Source organism: Furipterus horrens, unplaced genomic scaffold (assembly GCF_987537825.1).
Source record: "Furipterus horrens unplaced genomic scaffold, mFurHor1.1.pri manual_scaffold_13, whole genome shotgun sequence".
Taxonomy (NCBI): Eukaryota; Metazoa; Chordata; class Mammalia; order Chiroptera; family Furipteridae; genus Furipterus; species Furipterus horrens.
The window spans coordinates 27591400-27613295 of NW_028327183.1; the positions used below are offsets into that span (position 1 = coordinate 27591400).

Sequence of the window (21896 nt, forward strand, 5' to 3'; positions counted from 1 at the left end):
AGTGGGCGGAGCCGTTGTGAGGCCCGCCCCTGACGTCCTGACGTGCTGGTCCGTCTGAGTGCGTGTGTGCAACGGTTGCCTTGGAGACCAAGAAAGCGTTAAGCTGCGGAAGACAAGTACGCTAGTGGCTGACTGGGAAGGAAACCCAGACCTCCCCGGCTCGGCTAGGGGCTGTAGCTACCATACAAAACGGGTCTCGCCATTGTTACGGGATGTTAGGTGTTTCCGGAATAAGCATGCACCCCGAGGTCTCAGAGCCCACAGCGGACGGAGGAGAGAAACAGGACTGCGCGCAGGAGCCGGGTGTGGCTCTAGTTGTGGAAGAGTCTGCAGGTGACCACAGGAACGCAGGCCTAGGCAGCCACAAGGAAGGTGCTGACCTCTACCCCGGGAAGGCGAGGGGGGCGATGGGCTGCGCGCAACACCACATACCTGATCTTCACAGCCAGCAGCAATAATTACAATAATAGCACTAGCAGCCCACACTTATTAAAGGATGCGTGCCAAGCGCTCACGGCATTTGAGCCGTGCTGTTACCGCCATTTCATACAAATGAGGAAACTGCGACTTAAGGAGGTTATAGAACTTGCTTCAAACAGATTACCTTCAGCCAGTCAATAACAAAAGAAACTCAGGCCTAGACAGTCTGACTCCGGAGCCCAAGTCCTTACCTAACACACCATTCTTTGCCCTTTCATTGCTATCACCATGTAAGACCAAAAGATGCCAGGGCAGGACATCTTAATTGAATCCACAGTGTCTAGTCCAATGCCTGACTCATGAAAGAGAGAGCAAATGAAGAGCTGACCGTTCTGGGGTCAGCAGGTGACTGCCAGTTTCCCAGAATGGACATAGAAGACAGATTTCAGCCTTTGCTCCCACTTGACTTGGGGCCCTAAGGGAAACCTTTTAGTGACTATATAAAGAAACTACTTGATTTGTGTTTCCTCTTTGAACCCAGTCAACAAGTGGATCTTGAGCATCAACTATCCAGGCAAGCCCTGTATGAGGAGCTATTGGAAAGCCATGTTGTTCTGTGGAAAGCCACTCACCCTAGGTTCAGATGGCAGCTCTGCAGTTGGCCAGTTTTATGGCTGTTGGCCAAAGAGCTTAACCTCTCTATGAAGCAGTCTCCTCTTCTGCAAGCAGGGATCATTATAATTAGAGTTTCTGTTATACAGTGGGCCATTTACTAATGTTGTTATTAATATAACAAAGCAATTATATATTTTAAGCACCTATTCTTTATTTCACAAACCTTTAGCTGGTGTTTCTTGTGAGTGGGCTTTGTACGCAGTGGGAAATGGGCATGCGTAAGACCCATTTCCACATAAGGAGGATAGAGTCTCTTTCAAAAGACCTCACAAATACACAGAACAGAAGCCAGCGACCCTTACGATTAAGTGCATTTGAATTGGCCAATTTTGGTTGACCTTTAAAAAAATTAATTGCATTTGAATGCTCTCATTTCCACTATTTTTGCTTCTTTCGGTGGTTTTTCCTCTTGAGAACGTTTTTAAAAGAACAAAGAACATTATACCAAATACCCATGCATCACCACTAAGAACTGAAAATGATTAATATTTGTATCATATTCACTTGAAGTCTTTTTCAGATAATTTTGTATTAAATTTATGGGGGTGACATTGGTTAATAAGATCATATCGGTTTCCACTTCCGGCCAAGATGGAGGCCTAGACAGACATGCTGCACCTCCTTCCACAACTGAGAAGGAATACAACTACCTCAAAACTAGAGACAACAGAAGTTCCAGAAAATCGAGCTGCATGGAAGTACAACAAACAAAGACACAAAGAAGAAATACTCATCCAGACAGGTAGGAGGAGCGAAGGCCGGGACGGAGAGGACACGGTGTGGTGGCAGCAGCAGCGGCTGCAGGCCTGTGGAAAGTGCAGTCACATGTTTTAAAAAGTCAGAAGGGACACCTGGGAAGCGCTCCCAGAACCAGACCAGACTGCACAGTTCATGGTTCCAGCGCTGGGGAAAATAAAGCCTCATTGCTTCTGACTGTGCAAACCAGTGGGGGTTGGGGTGGAGGAAGAAATTGCCTGTCTCTCAGCAGAGTCACTTTTTTAAAGGACCTGCACAGTCCTAGAATGTCTGCAGACCCACCCACTCTGGGAACAATGGCCAGGGCAACAGCTAGAGAGGAGCCAGTCCCATATGGAAGTGGGAGAAGTGCCTGGAAAAGGGGCAAGTGCTGAGCAAGCAGCATTGTTCCCTCTCAGACCCCTCCCCCACATAAGGTGCCACAATGTGGTGAAATTGGTCGCCCTGTACTGACGAATACCTAAGGCTCCACCCTTTACAACATGACAGGTGCAACAGCTCTACCTAAGACATAGAGGCAAAAAAAACACAGGAGCCTGTCAAGATGAGGAGGCAGAAAAGTATGGTCCAAAAGGGGGAATGGATCAAGGTTCCAGTGGGATACCTAAGCGATAAGGAGATAGCCAACCTCACAGATGAGGAGATAGCCAACTAACAGACCTAGAGTTCAAAACACTGCTGATAAAGATGCTCACAGGCTTGACAGATATGCTTAAGTATGGCAAATGTAAGGGAAGAAGTGAAGGCTGTGCTAAATGAAATGAAGGAAAATCCACATAAAACCAATGGTGAAGGGAAAGAAACCAGGGTTCCAATCAATGGTTTGGGACATAAGGAAGAAAAAAACAACAACAGTAAACCAGTACAGAATGAGGAAACAAGAACTGAAAAAAAATGAAGAGAGGCTTAGGAACCTCTGGGACAACTTTAAACGTGTCAACATCCGAGTCAGAGGGGAGCCAGCAGGAGAAGAGCAAGAGCAAGAAATTGAAAGCTTATGTGAGAAAATAATGAAGGAAAACTCCCCAAATTTGGCAAAGGAAATAGACATACAAGTCCAGGAAACACAGAGAGTCCCAAAGAAGCTAGACCCAAAGAGGACCACACCAAAACACATCATAATTAAAATGCCAAAGGTTCAAGATAAAGAGAGAATCTTAAAAGCAGCAAGAGAAAAGCAGAGAGTTACCTACAAAGGGGTTCCTATAAGACTATCAGCTGATATCTCAAAAGAAACTTTGCAGGCAAGAAGTATTCAAGGTGATGATAAGCAAAGACTTACAACCAAGATTACTCTATCCAGCAACGCTATCATTTAGACTGGAAGGGCAAAGAAAGTGCTTCCCAGACACGGTAAAGCTAAAGGAGTTCATCATCACCAAGTCATTATTATATGAAATGTCAAAGGGACTTACTTTAGAAAAAGAAGATCAAAATTATGAACGTTAAAATGACAACAAACTTACAACTATCAACAACTGAATCTAAAAAATAAAAACAAAATCCAACTAAGCAAACCAGAATAGGAACAGAATCATAGGTATGGGGATCACCTGGAGGGTTATCAGCTGGGAGGGGGAAGGGGAAGAAATGGGGCAGGGATTAAGAAGCATAATTGGTACAAAATAGATAGGGGGGAGTTAAGAATAATATAGAAAAGGGCGAAGTCAAAGAACTTATTTACATGATCCATGGACATGAACTAAGAGGGGTGAGATTGCTGAAGGGAAGGAGGGTACTGGGCAGAGGGGAGAAAAGGGAAAAAAAATTGGGACAACTGTAACAACATAAGCAGTAAAATATACTTTAAAAAAAGTTTATATAGGTTTCAAGTGTACATTTCAATGATAGATGATCTATATATTGCATTGTGTGCCCACCACCCTTAGTCAAATCATCTTACATCACCATACATTTTAACTAAACTTGATGCCCCCCCATCCTAGTCCCATTCCTTTCCCCTCTATAATTTTGTATGGATTCTTTCAATCACTTCTCTCTCTCAATGTTCTTAAACAATGTATAGCATTGGTTTGTGTATTTTTAGTTTATATAAGTGGTACATCTTACGCTTATTTTGAAACTTGCTTTTTTCACTCCGTGTATGTTTCTGAGAATTAGCCATATTGGTGATGTAGTTCCAGTGCATTCTTTTCCAATGCAGAATAATAATCCATCGTTTTATTTAACTAGCTCCTACAGATGGACATTTGCACCATTAACAGTTTTTGGCTATTACAAATAATGCAGAAATGAGTATCTTTGTACACATCTCCTTGTGCACCTGTACAAGAGCTTTTACAGAAGACCTACCTAGAAGAAAATGTCCATAGTCCTTTAAAAATTGTTATACATTTAAAGAGTACTGGTTTTCATACTACTAAGTGGAATGTTAGTAATCAAGTTGAAATTGGGGGAACTTTTAAATATATTTCTTGGTCTCAATAGAACTAATCCCTTAATTTTACAGAACTTAATGATCCTAAGGAAACAAGCCCAAGTTCTTCTGACACATCTTACGAAAGTGAACAGAAACAGAGTGGTGATAGCAGGTCAGACGGTTGCTTAGCACAGCGAAGCAATGACAAGGAAGATCATGGCCCCAGGTAGGTGGGCGTGTTGCCTGGGTGTGGTACAGCGCAGTTGCCAAGTAAGATAGGTGGTGTAATAACCCCATTGTATGGTAAGGAAATGAGGCTCATGGAGGTTAAATAGCCCAATGTCTGTAGTAGTGGAGTCAAGATAGCCTGCCTCTGTGGCACAACTACCCACAACTATTAAACTTTAATGCCTGGCCTTGAGAGAGAAACATCAATAGTTCTTGATAACACTATTAAAAGTATTTTTTATTAGAACATGCATTGCAATGTTTTAAAATGCTGAAAGTAATAATATTAGGTGAGTACTTGAAAGCTATACAAAAAAATGAAGAATTTAAGATAGTTAATTTGTGGATTTGGGGGAAGGAATGAATGTGGAAAGAATTTTTGGAATACATTTCAGAGCTGACAAACTCAAATAAATTTCTTGTTCATGTTTTTCATTTCACAGAATGACTAAAACATTCCTGCAAAAACTCTGCAAGAAACACAAGCTTTATATTACCCCAGCACTGAATGATACGCTGTATTTACACTATAAAGGTGAGGATCTGGTAGAGGTGTCTCAGTCAGGCGGAAAAATTCTGGTGGTATCAGAAATTACCTGCAGGGTCACATGGAGTTCTCACATTACAGTTAAGGAGAAGTTTCAGAGTTCAGTGGGGGTTTATGGGAAAACAATAATATTTCTTTGAAAAAAAAGTCTTACCTTAGAGTTTGTAAAAGGGTCACTGGCTCTGTGGATACAAGGAAGACACACTGGTATCTTTTATTTAATTTTTCCAAGACTTCATAATTTTCAAGCCAGCAGCTCATCGTGAGGGATTGAAGACTGGTGTAGAAAACAAAGGGTGAGGGTCAGGGTGCCTCTCAGAATGCAGAGGTAAACTGCCCAGGCTCTGTAGCTTCAGCTCCACTGGAGAGAACACTCCAGCGTCATCGCAAGATGTCGATTCAACACGGGAGGAGACAGATACCATGTCACTCCCGAGTCGGACTGCACAGCCATTCTCGGCGGTGCAGATAGACTCTTAAGAAGCTACACCATCGTCTCTCGAGACGGACGGCTGCCGACGGAAACAGTGGCAACTGCAAGGGCTCAGTTGGCACCCAGTGCCGTATATAAACTTAAGTTTGGGTTCATAGACAGGGGTATTCCTTGCAATGATAAAGAGTGATAACTCCCGATCAAGGCTGAATTGGGGATGGCCACATGCCTTGTCAGCCCTCAGGTTACTTAGTAAGTGTTTACTGAGGGCCTGCGGTGGGCCTAGCACTGCTCAGTGCTAGAGACACAGAGAGGGATGCAGAGAAGGTGCCTCTGTGTCCTGGTGCAGCCACTGTGAGGACTGCTGGACCAGGGAGGGTCACCAAGGACTCCAGCAGCACAAGTACCTTAACAGTGCGGAACGACTCCCAGCTAGTCTCCTCGTCACCACTTTGTCCCCTTCAAGATTCTCCATCCGCTGTCCAGGCATAGCGGTGAGATGTCTTAGGAAGGCAGATCCCAGGGGACCGATATCTAAGAGGTAGGAGGAGGAAGAAGAAGACCCAGGAGGCTAGATGAAGTAGCAGTCAGAGAAGTAGAAGAGGTGGGGGAGAGATGGGCGCGTGCCATCTACTGCTGCGTGACAACTTATCCCAAACATAGCAATTTAAATTCGTCCTCTAACATTGTATCGTTTCTTAGGGCCAGGAATCCGGGAGTGACTTAGCTGGCTGGTTCTAGCTCAGAGTCTCTCATGAGGTCGCAGTCGAGCTGTGACTGTTTGTTTTGCTAACTTTCCAGTTGGCTTATAAAACTGAACAATGAATTAAAGCAAGATGCACAGTTTGCACTAGCTTCGGGCTTAGCTACATCCTGGTGCTCATAATGTATCTTTATTATGTTCTCTTTCTCCTTTTCTTGACCCTCTTTTCCTCTGTTTCATTTCAAGTAAGTCAATCCTCACCTTCACCCATGAAGGGAAAGTGGGGGCTGCAGTGCTAGACGCCCCCTTGTCAAGCTGCCCACTCCAACATAAAAACTGCCTTTTTCCAGTGGAGCCGGGCACACTCCCCGGGATTCATCCAAGTTGGCCCTGCTTGTCTAAGCATGACCAGTCTAGGATGAATCGTCGTGACTCTGAGAGCCATGGGGTAATGTCAAAGAGGGGTGTTCCTCAAACCAAAGTAGCAGTACCATCACTAGAGGAGGTGTGGATGCTAGGCAGGCAGGCGAAAACAAGTGTGACTCTTGTGTCTCTTATGTGTGTGGAGGAGCTTCATCGACACCTCGTTCTCACTAGGTTTTGATCGCATTGAGAACTTGGAAGAGTACACGGGGCTGCGTTGTCTCTGGCTGGAGTGCAACGGAATACAGAAAATCGAGAACCTGGAGGCCCTCACCGAATTGCGTTGCCTCTTCTTGCAAGTGAACTTGCTTCATAAAATCGAGAACCTGGAACCTCTGCAGAAACTGGATGCTCTTAACCTCAGCAACAATTACATCAAGAGCATTGAAAACCTGTGTGAGAATGCCCCACCACTGGTCTTTCTAAATGCGGTTATGTCCACCGCTTTCCCCCGGGGGGAGGCTCTACAGTTTCACATGATGCGCGAAAAACGCTTTTATACCTTTGTTGTTTACTCCTGACCTCATCTTCCAGCCTGTCTGCCGGTCCTGAACACGCTCCAGATAGCCCACAATCACTTAGAGACGGTGGAAGACGTCCAGCACCTAAAGGAGTGTTTGAAACTTGGCGTCCTTGATCTTTCCCACAATAAGCTGAGTGACCCAGAAATCCTGAGCATTCTGGAGAACATGCCTGATTTGGTAAAACACATGAAACTCACATATTTTAATGTTCTTTAGGTAGTAAATCTCTTCTCTCCTTTCCTTCCTCCCTCCTTTCCTTCCCTTCTTCCCTCCCTCCTTTCACACTCTTTTCCTCTTTGTGTTTTTAGCTGGAGTATCTTAAATGCCAGATGCTATATTATTCCTCTCACAAATATTTTAGTACGCATCTCTGACAGCTAAGACCTTTTTTTAGCATAACGTACTGTTATTGTATCTTAAGTATTGTGATAACTACATTTAATAGGCAGACCATGTTCAATTTCCTCCATTTGTTTTAAAAATGCATTTTTTTTTTTACCATTGGGTTGTTCAAATCCAAACCAGATGCACGCATCTCATCTGGATTATTTGTCTCTCTAATATCCGGATCTCTCACTGTTTCCCTTCTCTGTTTTCCCCCCTCCCTAGTAATCTGCCAAAGAAACTGGGTCCTTCCGCTGGCAATGTGCCACATTCTGGAATTGCTTGATGGCATCCTCATGGTGTCATTTAACATGTACTGCTATACCCAGTATTTCTAGCAGAGTGAACGATAATGGAGCATCAGACCTAGGTTCAATATTTAACGCTGAGGTGTGCTGTTGTATTGCATCATGGGGCATGTAATATAGTACCTAGTGGTCTCTCTTTTTGTAGCTTTTGAATTGATTAGTGGGTTCAGGTGTTATCAGCCTGACCAAGCCATTGTAAAGACCCCACTGATAGTCGTCACCGAGATGGCCTGTTTCATTAGGAGCCGCACGATGGTCATGTTCTACTTCCCTATTCCTCCTGCATTTTTTAGCTGGCATGCTGCAACAGAGAAGAACTTTCCCTCGTCAACTAAAATAGGGATGTGATTTAAATATTTAACATGTGCTGGGCTCTAAGAGTAAATAAACGAAAAGGAAGTGCCAACATCATGTCCTGATGACTTTATTAGTGAAGCCAGACAGATGTCATTGTTTTTGTGCCATCCGAACTGTACTGGTAACAGTCCACACAGAAAAAGCCGCTGCTGCTTTTTTCTTACTTATCAGTTTTCAGAGAAGTGAGTCAGGAACCTAGCAACAAATTAATGGTGTCAATGAAGGGCTTTTCTTTTTTCAGTATCATTGGATTTATATGTACACTATTTGATATGATTTAACCCTTTCTGTCATTTTAATTTGGATGCTCAAATGCTCCCATCATCTGGCCAGTGACAACCCCTCCAGGTGACACCTGTGTCCTTTTGACTCAACCCCATTGGCTTTTGGTGGCTTCTTTGCTTTTTAGGATATATGCATTGCCATTTGTACTAGGAAAAACATTTAAAATAGCACAAAAAGCCCTCGAGTTCACTGTTTACTGCTTAGGACGTGGATCAATAAGGAAAAGGTGAGTCAATCAAAAGAAAAATAGTTCAGGAATAATCTGCAGAGAATAGTAGTATGAAGGACTAGAATTGCTAGCACGTGGTGATAATATGAAGCTGTATTGTCATCATGTTTTTTTCTCGCTTAGCTGCCATAACAGTACCATGGGCTTGCGGGCTTGAACAACAGAAATTTATTTTCTCGTAATCCTAGTGGTTAGAAGTCCAAGCTCAGGGTGTCAGCAGTTAGTTTTCTTCTGAGGCCTCTCTCTTTGACTATCCTTTCCCTGTGTTTTCACATGGTCTTTCCTCTGCGCATGCCTGGGTCCCAATCTCTTCTCTTTATTAGACATCCTTTATTTAGGACATCAGTCATATTGGATTAAGGCCCACCCCCGTGACCTCATTTGATTTTAATTTACCTCTTTAAAGCCCTATCTCCAAATACATTCTAAGGTGCTGGGGGTTAGGACTTCAATATATCATGCCCATAACAAAAGCAGTCTGCCTTAGAGTTTGTTTTATGATTGCTTTCATGTTCTCCACAGCCCATGCCCCCCTTGAGTGCCTGTGCCTAGAGCATGCTGCTCCCACCAAACCAGCCCCCGCAGGACAGGCCCCTTGAAAATATGACCAGGCCCCGGCTAGTGTGGCTCAGTGGATTGAGCGCCGGCCTGCGAACCAAAGGGTCCGAAGGGTCACTGGTTCAATTCCCAGTCAGGGCACATTGATGTTTCTCTCCCTCTCTTTCTCCTTCCCTTCCCCTGTCTCTAAAAATAAATAAAATCTTTTTCAAAAATATGACCAGAACAGTGAACGCAATATGAGAATGAAGTTAGGGAAAGGCTACACTAACTAGTTCACGATATGTTTATTTTTTCCAGCAACAAAACCTACTTTAGACATGAAAAATATTTCATCAGTTTAACCAGTTTTCAATGGTTCACCCACAGGTCTCCTTTCCTGTTTGTCTCCTTTGAGTTTCACAGGCAGACGAGGAGGTGACAGTATTTAAAGACTGGGGATGGCATGCTGTCATTGACTATTTTCTTCCCTTACCTGATACCAACAAGACCTCTAGGGGGCCTGGGCCAGGCGAGAAAGGTCCTTGCAGTAGATAAGTGGACACCTGCCATCCTTTCCCCTGAGTCACTGCTTCTTATCTGTCTAGCCACTGTGTACTTTTCTTAAAATGGGTGCTGGCTGGGAAGGAGAAAAAACAATCAATTCGACTGAGAGAAATTCCAGTCAGAGAGATTATGTGAGCAAAACTACTGTAATCACAGCTGATTGAAAAGGCTTACAATATTGTTCTGCAAGGGCAGTGAGATCAAGGATCTGAAGCTCAGGCAAAGAAAGGCTGCCCTGTTATCAGGACAGTTCTGGTGGCACAAAAACGATGACACCCATCTGGCTTCACTAATAGTCACCAGGATGTGATGTTGGCACTTTCTCTTTATTTATCCTTAGAGAACAGCACATGTTAAATATTTAAGTCACATCCATTTTTTTAGTAATTAATTTGGTTCTGCCTGTTTGCTTACAGCGTGTCCTGAATTTGATGGGAAACCCAGTTATTAGGAACATTACTAACTATCGAAGGACAGTCACTATTCGACTAAAGCACTTAACATTCCTGGATGATAGACCTGTTTTTCCAAAGGACAGGTAAGGAAGAGAAAAGCCTTTGTGATCACATTTTAATATGTAATAGTTGAGCATGCTTATTAAACTTCTCAAAAATTCTGATTTTTTAGCATTTTCACCCATCATTAAATTCCTTGGAAATGGATTTAATGGCTATACAATTATTCATAATAGAAAATTCTCTCTTTTTGAACATTTATTCATAGGCTCTTAAAAATAACCCTTTGATAAATATCATTGTGCAGAAGTCTCCGACCTCATTGCTGATTATTTCCTTAGGATGGAATTCAAGGAGTTGTATTATTGGATCAAAGAATGTGGTCTAAGCCTTTTTAAAGGTGCTTATATTTTCTAATTGTTTTCTAGAACTTTTGTAACAATTTATAGCTTCACCAAACATTGCCATGTAAAAGAAGTCATGGCCAGGTGAATTGGTGAGTGAAGCTGGTGTCTCCTTTCAAATTTGTATTTTTGGATAACTGACAAGGTCCGTTACATTGTCCATCTTTGTCAAACATGTATTCTACTCTCTGAGTCCTCCATTCATGATCGCCCCCCAGTTGCCTTTATTCTGGGAGGGATTTTTCTTATTGATTCATAAGAGCTCTTTTTATATTAAGAATCACAAACCTGGGGTGACCATGTGTATTGTCACTATTTTATCTGTACTTTTAATTGAGATCACTATTTACTCTAATTTAGAACAAAACCTTAGTCATGTAGATAGCTTGACGGAAAGTGAAATCTGAATTTTAAGTGATACAACATTTAAAAAGAAATGTAGCTGGTAATATGTTCTTGAACTCACAAGTTTAAGTCAAACTAACACATATTTCAAGTAGGAGTGAGAGTCTCCCTTCCAATTAGATGAGAAAACAAGAAGACCTGCTTCTGAGAAGTTGGTCAGAGATGCATGCCCCCAGTTCCCCCGGTCCCCAGCCTTGGTGGTGACAGGGGAGAGCAAGTGGAACTTGCGTGCTGACTTGAAAGTCTAGCTCTGCAGCCAAGCGTTATGTCCCCTTAGGTGGGCTCGCTATGCTCCCGAGCCTTATGTCCCTCATCTGGGAAATGGGGACTATACCAACCACAGGGTCCTTGTGAGTACACATGAGACTTGAGCAGATACCGGGCTCAAAGGAGTGAACCAATGGGCTTGGCTGCTGCTGGGGATTCTGAGCCCCACCCTGGGGTAGCACTGACCAGCGAGACACTGTAAACAGGGACAGGAGGCAAGCCTGTCACAGCGAGACCCATTACCCTGCACAGTGCAGCACAACTCCAGCTGAGGAGCCAGGTTCATCTGTGTCTGAATCCTGATTCCAGCACGCACTGGCTAGTCCACATTGGGCACTTGCTCTTCTCTCTGCCCAGGATGCACATCACAGGTGTTGCCAGGTGCCTGCTCACCTATTGTCTTATTAAGATCTTCATGACCCACCACCCTACCCAAGTAGCACCTTTTCCTCCTGGTGTCTCTTCAGCCTGATTTCTTTTCTTAGGGATACAACAGCCTCTGACATGCTTGTTCCCTTGTTTAGGGTCCGTCTTTCCCCATAAAAGGGCAGCTCTAACAGAGAGCAATATCACCTCCTAAGCTACCTGCTGTAATGTAACCCCAGCCCCTAGAACAGTTGTACAACTTCGTGGTTTTTAGTACATTCACACCACCACAATCAAGTCTAGACTATTTTTATTCCCCTAAAAAGGAACCCTTATTCATTAGTAGTCACTCCGAATTCCCCCTCTCCCAGCTCTTAGCAATCACAGATCTACTTTCTATCTCTCTGGATTTGCCTATTCTAGACAGTTCCTATAAGGGAATCATATAGTATGTGGTCTTTTTTGATTGGCTTTATTTACTTAGCATAATGTTTTCAAGGTTCATCCACATCGCAGCAGGAGTCAGTAATTCCAAAATAATATTGCAAAGTAATGTTCTACTTGGATATGCCACATTTGATTTACACATCAGCTGATGGACATTTGGGTTGTTTCCACTTTATGGCTCTTGTGACTAGGGGTGCTATGAGTATTTGTGTGCAGGCTTTGTTTGGACATTTGTTTTCAACTCATTTGGGTAAATACTTAGGAGGAGGATTGCTGGACTGTGTGGTAAACTATGTGTAGCTTTGTTATTTCCAAAGTGGCTGCACCACCTTGCTTTCTCACCAGCAATGAATGAGAGTTTCTGTTGCTCCACATCCTCACTAACATTTGGTGCTGACAGCGTTTGGAATTTTAGCTGTTCTAATGGGTGCCTCGTAGTATCTTGTTTTACTCTGCATTTCTCTAATCTCATATGAACTTGAACATCTTTTCATATGCTTATTTGCCATTATATATCTTTTTTGGTGAGGTGTCCAGACTTTTTGCCCCCTCCCTTGTGTGTGTGTGTGTGTGTGTGTGTGTGTACTTAGAGAAAAATTTATAACTTTATTTCTTTTTTAAATTATATTTTATTGATTATGCTGTTACAATTGTCCTGATTTTCCCCCTTTACACCCCTCCACCCAGCACCCCCCCTCCCTCAGGCAATCCCCCACTATCATTCATGTCCATAGGTCATGCGTGTAAGCCCTTTGGCTTCTCCATTCCCTATACTGTACTTTACATCCCCGTGGCTATTCTGAAAACTACCTATTTGTACTTCTTAACCCCCTCACCTCTTCACACATTCCCCCACACCCCCTCCCATCTGGCAGCCATCAGAATGTCCTCCAACATTCTTAATGTTGATGAAGACCAATATCTCTTTTTTCTTTTGCCCCTTGTGCTTTTGGTATCATATCTAGAAGGCTTGCAAACCATTCAAATTTGAAGATTAAAATGTACATATGTTAACTGCTGTCCTTTCAGTCACGTGTCCTTTGTGGCTTTGTTTTCATTTTGGGGAAAATGAACAAGGTTAGTCAGACAGTGTATGTTTTGAATTGACCTTTAACCTGTGAAAATTCAAACCTCCCTGGTTTTTGCTTCTTTTTAAAATCCTCCTAAACAGAGCTTGTGCAGAGGCCTGGGCTCGGGGAGGTTATGCAGCTGAGAAAGAGGAGAGACAGCAGTGGGAGAACAGAGAAAAGAAAAGGATCACAGACAGCATCGAAGCCTTGGCGATGATCAAGCGGCGGGCTGCCGAGAGAAAGCTGCAGAAGGAAAGTCAAGAGAAAGGTTTGCGTCTAGACCCACAGGGCACCCAGAGCTCTGTTTGGATTAGAAATCCTTGCTGTCAAACTCGCAGTCTTTCATCTCTGGGATTGGTGGGGTCTTTTGGACCTGATGCCCCTGGCCAGCATTTGATAGAGGCTTTTAGTGAGTGAGCAAGTCTTGGGCCTGTCCAGGTCCAATCCTGATGCAAGCCCGTGGGATCCTGGGGATGGGGCTCAGGGCACCTAAATAAGACGACGCCCCTTCCTTATTCTATACCACAGAAAAACAGGAGTCCCATGTATATTTCTAAATGACACTTATTGCTTTTCTCCTAATGACAAAATGTGAACATGCTACATGCAGAAAAGCACAAGGAACAACATAATCACAGCAAGAACCAGTCAATATTTAGTGTGGGTATTTCCTGGCTTTTCCCAGGCATGTAACACATATGTGTTTTATAGAAAAATGGCATAATTGTATTGCTTTCTGCCTATTCTTCTGAATTAGCATAATATATTTTCCATAAAATAGACTTTCTCCTACAGCATGATTTTTCTTTTCTCAATTTTTTGTTCGAATATTTTTAAAATTTTGAGGAAAGCTCAAAGAACAGTGAAATGAACAGCTATGTTGTATCTTTAGGTCAGATGGTTTTTAACACTTTCACACACATGCTTTCCTGTTCTGCTGAACCATTTGAAAGTAAAGGTAGAATCATAGCCCTTAAACCCATGTACTTCCACGTGTATCTCATAAGAACTCCCTGCATTGTTTTCTTAATGGCTGTGTCTTGTTCCATTAGATGGATGAGCTAAGGTGACATTTAGCTCTGTTTATTCAGCAGTTAAAAAGCGCTGCTTAGATGAACACCCCTGGGGGCAGTTCTTCACTGGTTCCTGACAGTTCCCTGGGCTCCCTCTCAGCAGTTCGCTACATGTCCCCAGGTGACCTGCAGACACCCTTGTCCTCCTAGGACATCTCCCAGTTCACCTTTGGAGTTTTCCTATCCAGGGGAGGTGCCAGCAGCAGATGAGAATGAGAACGGGCATGTCGATGAGGAAGGGAAGGAAGAGCCTCCTGAGGACGCAGAGAGGCAGCAGAAAATGGAGCTGCTTGTCAAGGAGAGCTTCGAGGCCAAAGATGAGCTCTTCCCAGAAAAGCTGAGTCTCTTAGAGGAGCTGCCTGCAGATGTCAATGCAGAGATTGAAGACCAGGGTCCAGAAAGGGCGCGCCCAGCTGAGGCCCCCAAGCCAGCAACCCTGGGAGCTACCTCGGAAGGTAATGTGATCAGAACAGCACGGATGCTGGTTCAGGGCAGCACTCCTGGCAGCGCAGCCTCCGAGTCAGGCATCTGTGGGCCCAGGGGCGCGTTTCCACTTCCGGTGGCTGTTTCTATAACATAAAGTACAAGATCATCTCATTATCTAGAGCAGTGCTGATCACAGAAATATAACAGGAGCCATGACTACATTTTCTAATAGTCATATTAAACAAAGTAAAAAGAAGCAGGGGAAACACTAACAATATAGTTTATTTAACCCACTATATCTAAAATATAAAAATTTAAATTAATATAAAATTATCATGGGGAGGTGGGTGAGGCAGGGGAGAGCAATGGGGGAAAATGGGACAACTGTAATGGAACAACAATAAAAAAAAAAGAAAGAAAAATAATTATCAATGAGATACTTTACTTTTGGGGAGCACTAGGTTTTCAGATCCAGTATGTATTTGACACTTAAACAGCACCTCATAATTCAGAGGCTAACTTTTCAACAGTCAAAAGTGAAATAAAGTCCTACTAAAAGAAGTGGGTGGTTTTAAACTGCTTCAGCTTTTAAACTTAATTAAATATAAAAACAGTTATATTGCGAGAGGGGAGGGCAGTGGGTGGAGGTGGAAGAGGGTATAAGAGGAATACATGATAATGGAAAAAAACCCAATAAAAATAAATTTAAAAATTAAATAAAATTAAAGATTCAGTCCCTTAGGCGTGCTGGCCCCATTTTAAGCACTCAGTAGCCATCCGTGGCCCTGACTACCATGCGGGATGATACAGATCTAGAAAAAGGAACCCCCAGCAGGTTCTAGTCAAGGTCCTCACAACTAACAGAGAAATCCAAGACTTGTCTGGGATGCTGCCCTATTGCTGTGAAATTGGCAAGGAAGAGCCAGACTTGGAACTTGTCCAGTCCATAGGGCCTTAGGGGACAGGGATCATTCTGCCCCCAGCCCAAGAAGTATTTGAGGTCTGTTTGGGGATTTTCCTGGTCTGGCCCAGAATAGAAGTTCTCCCAGAATGAAGTCCCTACTGTCTGGGAGAAACCTAGAACTGCCAACTTGGGTGTTGATTTACATATATTCCTGCATAATCACTCCCTGTCCTGTAACTTTTCACTTTGAAGCTGCAACAGAGTTTTCTATGAGTAAAACCAGCCTTTGCCTCACAGAACAAAGGGCACATTTCAAAAGGAGTGTGTTAACTCCAGCATCTGTAATTAACAGATGCTATTGATTGAGACAAAAGCCAGCTCCATACTTATCCAACAGGTATGGGCACTCAGTGAAGGCCACAGCCTCACAGGCTGTCTTGTTTAGCCTTCTCAACAACTTTATGAGCCAGGTGCATTACTGCATTCTTTGGAGTTGGAAACTGAAGCTCAGAGAGGTGAAGTAACTTGCTCCAAGTTGCAAAGCAAGTAAATGGTGGAGCGTGCTTGGGCCTGGGGTCGGTCATCACAATAGCAACCACAGATGCCCTCTGCCTACTTCCGTGTTTCATCCTAAATGGTGCTCCAAAGTGGCCCTTTGAATCAAGCTGGACATGGCCAGTACTCAGGGTGGACACATTGGACTTGTGTGTAATGAGAAAAGTTGGGCCATTTATCTTCAATGTAATAACTGAAGCCATGAGACTGATGATACAGCCTTGGGAAGCTTGAAAAGTGGGAACCCTGACTGAAAAGTGGGGGCCCTGACCAAAAAGTGGTGGCTCAGTGGGTCGGGCATCAATCATCCTGAAAGGTGAAAGGTTTCTGGTTCGATTCCCGGTCGGGGCACAAGCCTGTGTTGCAGGTTTGGTCCCCAATCAGGGTACATACAAGAGGCAACCAATTGATGTTTCTCTCTCACATGGGTGCTCCTCTCCCTCTCTTTCTCCCTCCCTTCACCTATAAAAACAAATAAAATCTTTTTTAAAAAGAAAAAAAAGTGGGGGCCTGGAGGCCTGGAGGAGGAAGAGGAAGCTCATCTGGATTCCATACTTATTTCCTAGGCAACACTGAGATGGTTTAACAGGTCTCCCTAATGCCTGTGCAGTGGGAGGGGCATGTGCACTGAGGGACAGACAGTCTAAGAAGGTGGTGCGTTCAGCCCTTCCAGAAGGAGCAATGAGACCTGACTCTCCAGCTTGCCTCTTCTCTGGCTTCCGTTGGCCCTTCGATGCTGTTGCCTTTACTGAGTCTCTCCTTGTCCATCAATCATGGCTTTTCCAAGGTTCCTGCCTATTCTGCATTGATTCCTGTCTGGCACTTCTATCTCATCTGAGTCATCTCCAGGCTCCAGAAGGGGGTAGTTCTCTCCTTTTCCCTGTTCTTTCTCTTTAGATATAACCCCATCCTTATGTAGGGGTTCTCACAGCTTCTGTACAGGGACTGGCCTTTCAGGTCCAGGAGAGTTTTGTCCTTCCTCTTCTCTTGGAATCCACTTTGGCCTTGGCCTTGTCGATCTGACTATTATATTATAAAACTAACTCTAAGATTAATGACTCTTTGTTGTTGTTCCTTAGAATCAGTTTCCAAGACTGTGGCCACTGAGAGTACATCGGGTACAAAACTTGATGAAGATTTGGAAACCATTACGCTGGAAACAGAGGAGAAGTTCTTCATTGATGTATGTAAATAGTTGCATGTAGACGTGTCTGTTTTATAGCTGGTGAAACAGGTGATCAGATACAGCCCTTCAAAATCCTCACTCCCCTAAATGTGGCCCTTGGACCAGCAGGCTTAGCTTCCCCGGGGAGCTAGTTAGAATGCAGAATCCCAGGCCCCGTCCAGACCTACTGATCTGAATCTACATTTTTCTAAGATCTCCCGGGAGGGGGGGGAGGGAGGGGGTTGCTGTTCATACATGTGCACATTCAAGACTCAAAAGTGCTAGCCCAAATGATTTCCCTTGAACTATCTCTACAAAACTCTTGATTTGTTTTCCCCAAAGAAGTTATACCAGTAAGCCATTCTGTCCAGCTAGCCTTATACATAATGGTTGAGAAAGTTACATTTTCTCATTAGAGCCTCTAATCTACGGAGATCTGCCCAGCGAGAGGCTGATGCCATCTTCCTGTCCTGTGGCTGCTCCAGCTTCCTGCTGTGGCTGTCCATGGTCTGGTCCCTTGATGCCCATTCAGTGAGGAGCTTCCTGACCTTATTACAGATCGCAGCCTAATGAACCCTCTCCTTCCTGAAGCTCTTCCTGTTTTCATGTCTTAAGTGCTTTTGCCCAAGGAATGAGAACCATGAGAATGCACACATTTTGACACACACACAGAGGAACTGGAGTTTGGTGAAGCAAGGAGTGGGGAGGCATTTCTCCCACCTTTAGCCTCACACCTAGTAGGCAGCTGGTGCTCCCTCTGCTCACCTGGAAGAACAGCCCTGCTTCCCTGCCCATGAGTGATCTCCTTCCATTTAAACCTATGGGTGCAACTTTGCCCCCTGCCCACTTCCTTGATCAATTTCTAAACCGTGTTTCATTTCTAACTTTACAATTTCATGTGGCTCAATAAGACAAACTGAGTGGGTCTCTAGTTCTCTGGGTCTACATATACTAAGAAACAAAAACTGGACGATAATCTCTAACATTTGAGAACTGATTGTATACAGGACAGCTAATAGCTAATACTTATTGTTCCTACTCTTTGGCACTGTTCTCAATACATCTTGTATTGATTGATTAACCCTTCCAATAACTCCGAGGGGTTGGTACTATTCTCATCCCCATTTTGCAGATGAGGAAATTGAGAAACAGAGAGGTTAAGCACTTGCCCATGGCTACACAGCTAGGCAACAGTGGAGAAGGAATACCAGCCTGGGCAGTCTGGCTCCAAAGTTCACACATCTAACCACATGGTGCTGCCTGCCTCACGTGCTGGACCAGTTGCTAAAGATAAAGACACCAAAACACAACATAAAAGCCCTTCTGGTATTGGGGAGGTCCAAAATATACTTACATCACATAGTCCTGAGACCAATTTGTACCTGTAAGGTGCATTTGGTTTGGGCCCCATCATGTCTCCCCAGATAACCTGGCTGTTTCTCTAATGACAAAGTCAAGGGGAGAAAGATGTGGGAAATCTTCAAATGGGTCACACCTTGCAAATCTCACTCACTGATCAGATCCAGATACTTGAAGTAGCCACATGTGTGTTTTGTGAGTGTACAAGGAGCTGCCTGAGTGGTTTGGGTTATTCCCTATTTCCCCTCCATGCTTTGCTTGCTCATATCTCAGGCCTCCTTCACTGCATCTGTGTCACCTACCCGATGTTCAGAGTGTGTACACCCTCCTGGTGACATGGGCTCATTTGCTCTTTCAGGACCTACCTGACTTAGAAGATGCTGAAACAGGCGAATCTTTGGAAGACCAGGACAAGGTTATAACACCGGTTTTCCCCAAATCAGCATAATTCCCCTTTCCTTTCCATTCTTGTCATTTACAAAGCATATCCCCTTAATTCAAAAGTAGAATGCTTGTGCTTAAAGAACTGCACACCCCCTGTATTGTCACCTTTGCAAAGGAAATGTAGCTGCTGGCTGCTACTTACTTGTTGAAGGTTTTGATTAACCCACGGGGGTTTTCTTGAACGTATTTTATCACTGATTTTTTAAAATTATTTTTTTATCCTCACTCGAGAACATGCTTATTGATTTTAGATGGGGGAATGGAGAGATGGGGAGAGAGAGAGGATAGAAATATCAATGTGAGAGAGAAACATCAATTGGCTGTCTCTTGTACATGCTCCAACTGGGGACTGAACCCACAGTCTAGGCATGTGCCCTGATTGGGAATTGAACCCATGACCTTTTGGTTTACAGGATGATGCTCCACCAACTGAGCCACACTGGCCAGGGCTAGCACTGATTTTTAATAACTATGTACTCACACAATTACCTAACATTTATCTGCCCTTCTGATGTATTTATATGTTCATCTTATATATGTCCATACTGTAGCAATATAGAGAGAGGGAAGGGAAGGGAGGAGGAAGGACTGTATGAGGCACGATGGAGAGTTCTCCCAACCTGACCTGGCCCTCCCGCCTCCAGCATTATTGAGACCCGGGCCTTGCAGAAGAGGGAAGGATAATCTGTGCAGGACCTCATCACTGAGGAAGGGACAGACATGAGACCACAGTTCCCATGGGGCCTGACCTCCAAGGGGGCTAAGTCCAGGTGTTCAGGTTAGGTGTATGCCAGCCAGAGGCCAAGACTCAGAGATTGAGCCCATTCAGGGCCCTGGGAGGGTGGAGGTGCAGCCAGAACAGAATGGGCAGCATGGAGACCCAACCGAGGGTGAGAAAGAAATGCAGAGGTGGCTGTATAGCTCACCACAACTTTGGGGATCAGAAATGGCTGGCTAAGGGTGACTATCCCGAGACCCAACTTTCCAAGGGGAGGATGCTCTGCTCCCTTAGCCCTTTCTCATGTGTAGCAATAGAATAGTTCGTGCTAGGTAAAAGTGGAATTAGCATTGCGCATTTTAGAATGACTATTGTGAAAGCAGCACCTTCTGTTTTTTTTACAGAAGATGTACTTTCCAAAGATTACAACCATCTCGAGCCTGAGTGATGACAGTGACCCTGAACTGGACTACACCTCACTCCCAGTGTTGGAAAACACATCCACAGACACCCTTTCAAATATATTCGCACTTCCCAAGGACACCTCCAGGAAAGCCGAGACGCCCTTTACTCACATATTTAAAGAAACAGAAAAGAGGGATTTGGAGACCCAAAGCAGGGACACCAAGTCCCCACGCCTCCTGGTTCAGGAGCTCAACAATGACGAGCTTTCAGGCCAACCACCAACACCCCCACCCTGCGAGGGGGACCCTGTACCACCCTCTTCCAGTGAGGATCGGTTTGGGGACCTACTTTTGGCCTCTCCTCCAGGTAATGCCACCCTACTCTCAAGAGTACAGGGGTCAAAAGCTTTGGCAGTGAGGGAAATGAACTGTTGACCACCCGAACGCTGCAGAGGACAGCCAACTGGGCCTTTCCCCCAAGAATCCCATGCTCTTGGAGAGGGTCACTCACAACTAAACACAGAGATGGTTGTGATCACATTCCCAACTTTACACCCCTTTGAAGCTGCCACTTTCTGGTTGCTGGCCTGAGCCGAGAAGCTGCCGAGCCAGCCCATTCCCACTCCTGGCTGCTGAAGGCCGTGCGGATTTCAGCAGTCTTGTTCAGAAGCTGCAGGCAGGGCTGGAGGGCCTGCATTTTCTCCCTTCCCCAGCATCCCAGTCCTCAGCCTTTCCCAGACCAAGCTTGTAAGGGAGAGAAGGGACCGGTGATGCCAGATCTGGGAATGTGGGACAAACGAGGGCGACAGCAGGGCTGAGATTGTGGCCCCTCCACAGTGAAGGACCAGCATCAGGATACATGACGTGTGACGGTGCTGGCAGGGCAGGGAGGTTCGCCAGGCAGGGACAGTGCCTGGAGCACGTGGTGGGTGGGACAGATGAAGCCACAATGTGACATATCAGCCTGGCCTGGTGACGGGGAAGGGGCTGAGCATGTGACCAGGGAGATGCACTTCTGGAGGAAGCTGGCTAGTGCTAACTGATAACAAGCAAACTGGAGGTTTTGTCCAGCAGCTGCCTTGGGAATACAAATAAGGGCATCTATTGAACCCAGACCACCCCTGCTCGTTTGACGCTTCAGTAGCAAGGTTTCCCTCTGACGCTAGCTTGCGTGGTTGACTCAAGGCCTACATGTGGGAAGAACTGAGGGGATGACACTTCCCAAGAACACTGATCACCTTCCTTCCTCTTTAGGAAACAGCACTGGGAAGGATGGAGTGCGGTTTGACATGGAGCCTGAAGGGCCCGCAGTGCCTGAGGCAGGAGACCAGGAAGACATTGAATTTGGCTTGGACTGACAGGGAGCCAGCAGCTGGGTGCAGGTCACCCCCTGGGTTGGGATCCCCTTCCTTCCTGCAATTCCTGAGAGCGCTCTGGGGCCTTGGCTGTGATGTGTGCCAATCATGCAACTCATTTCTCCTGCGTTCTAAGCCCTGCAAGTGTTGGGCAGAGCTGTGTTCCTTGTTCTCAAAACGTAACCCATTTCCTACGGTTATATGTGGTTTAAGTTGTATAAATGTAACATTACAAACATTTCAGCATTCACATAACTTGCTGTTGGGTTATTTAATAGCTGTGAGTCACATTTCAGCCATTTGATCACGTATGCTGAGATAAG

At 44.7% G+C, this 21896-nt stretch overlaps 1 protein-coding gene across 1 annotated transcript; it reads left to right on the forward strand.

The window, feature by feature from the left end:
* The first annotated feature begins 92 nt into the window (after positions 1-92).
* On the forward strand, positions 93-21828 carry DNAAF1 (dynein axonemal assembly factor 1). Its single transcript, XM_090261105.1, has 12 exons — positions 93-372; positions 4322-4457; positions 4903-4994; positions 6740-6961; positions 7100-7266; positions 10173-10294; positions 13272-13438; positions 14432-14698; positions 17208-17311; positions 19011-19067; positions 20219-20585; positions 21473-21828. The coding sequence occupies exons 1-12, from the start codon at positions 213-215 to the stop codon at positions 21574-21576; spliced, it is 1965 nt and encodes a 654-aa protein (XP_090117231.1). The 5' UTR covers positions 93-212; the 3' UTR covers positions 21577-21828.
* Positions 21829-21896: the final 68 nt, after the last annotated feature.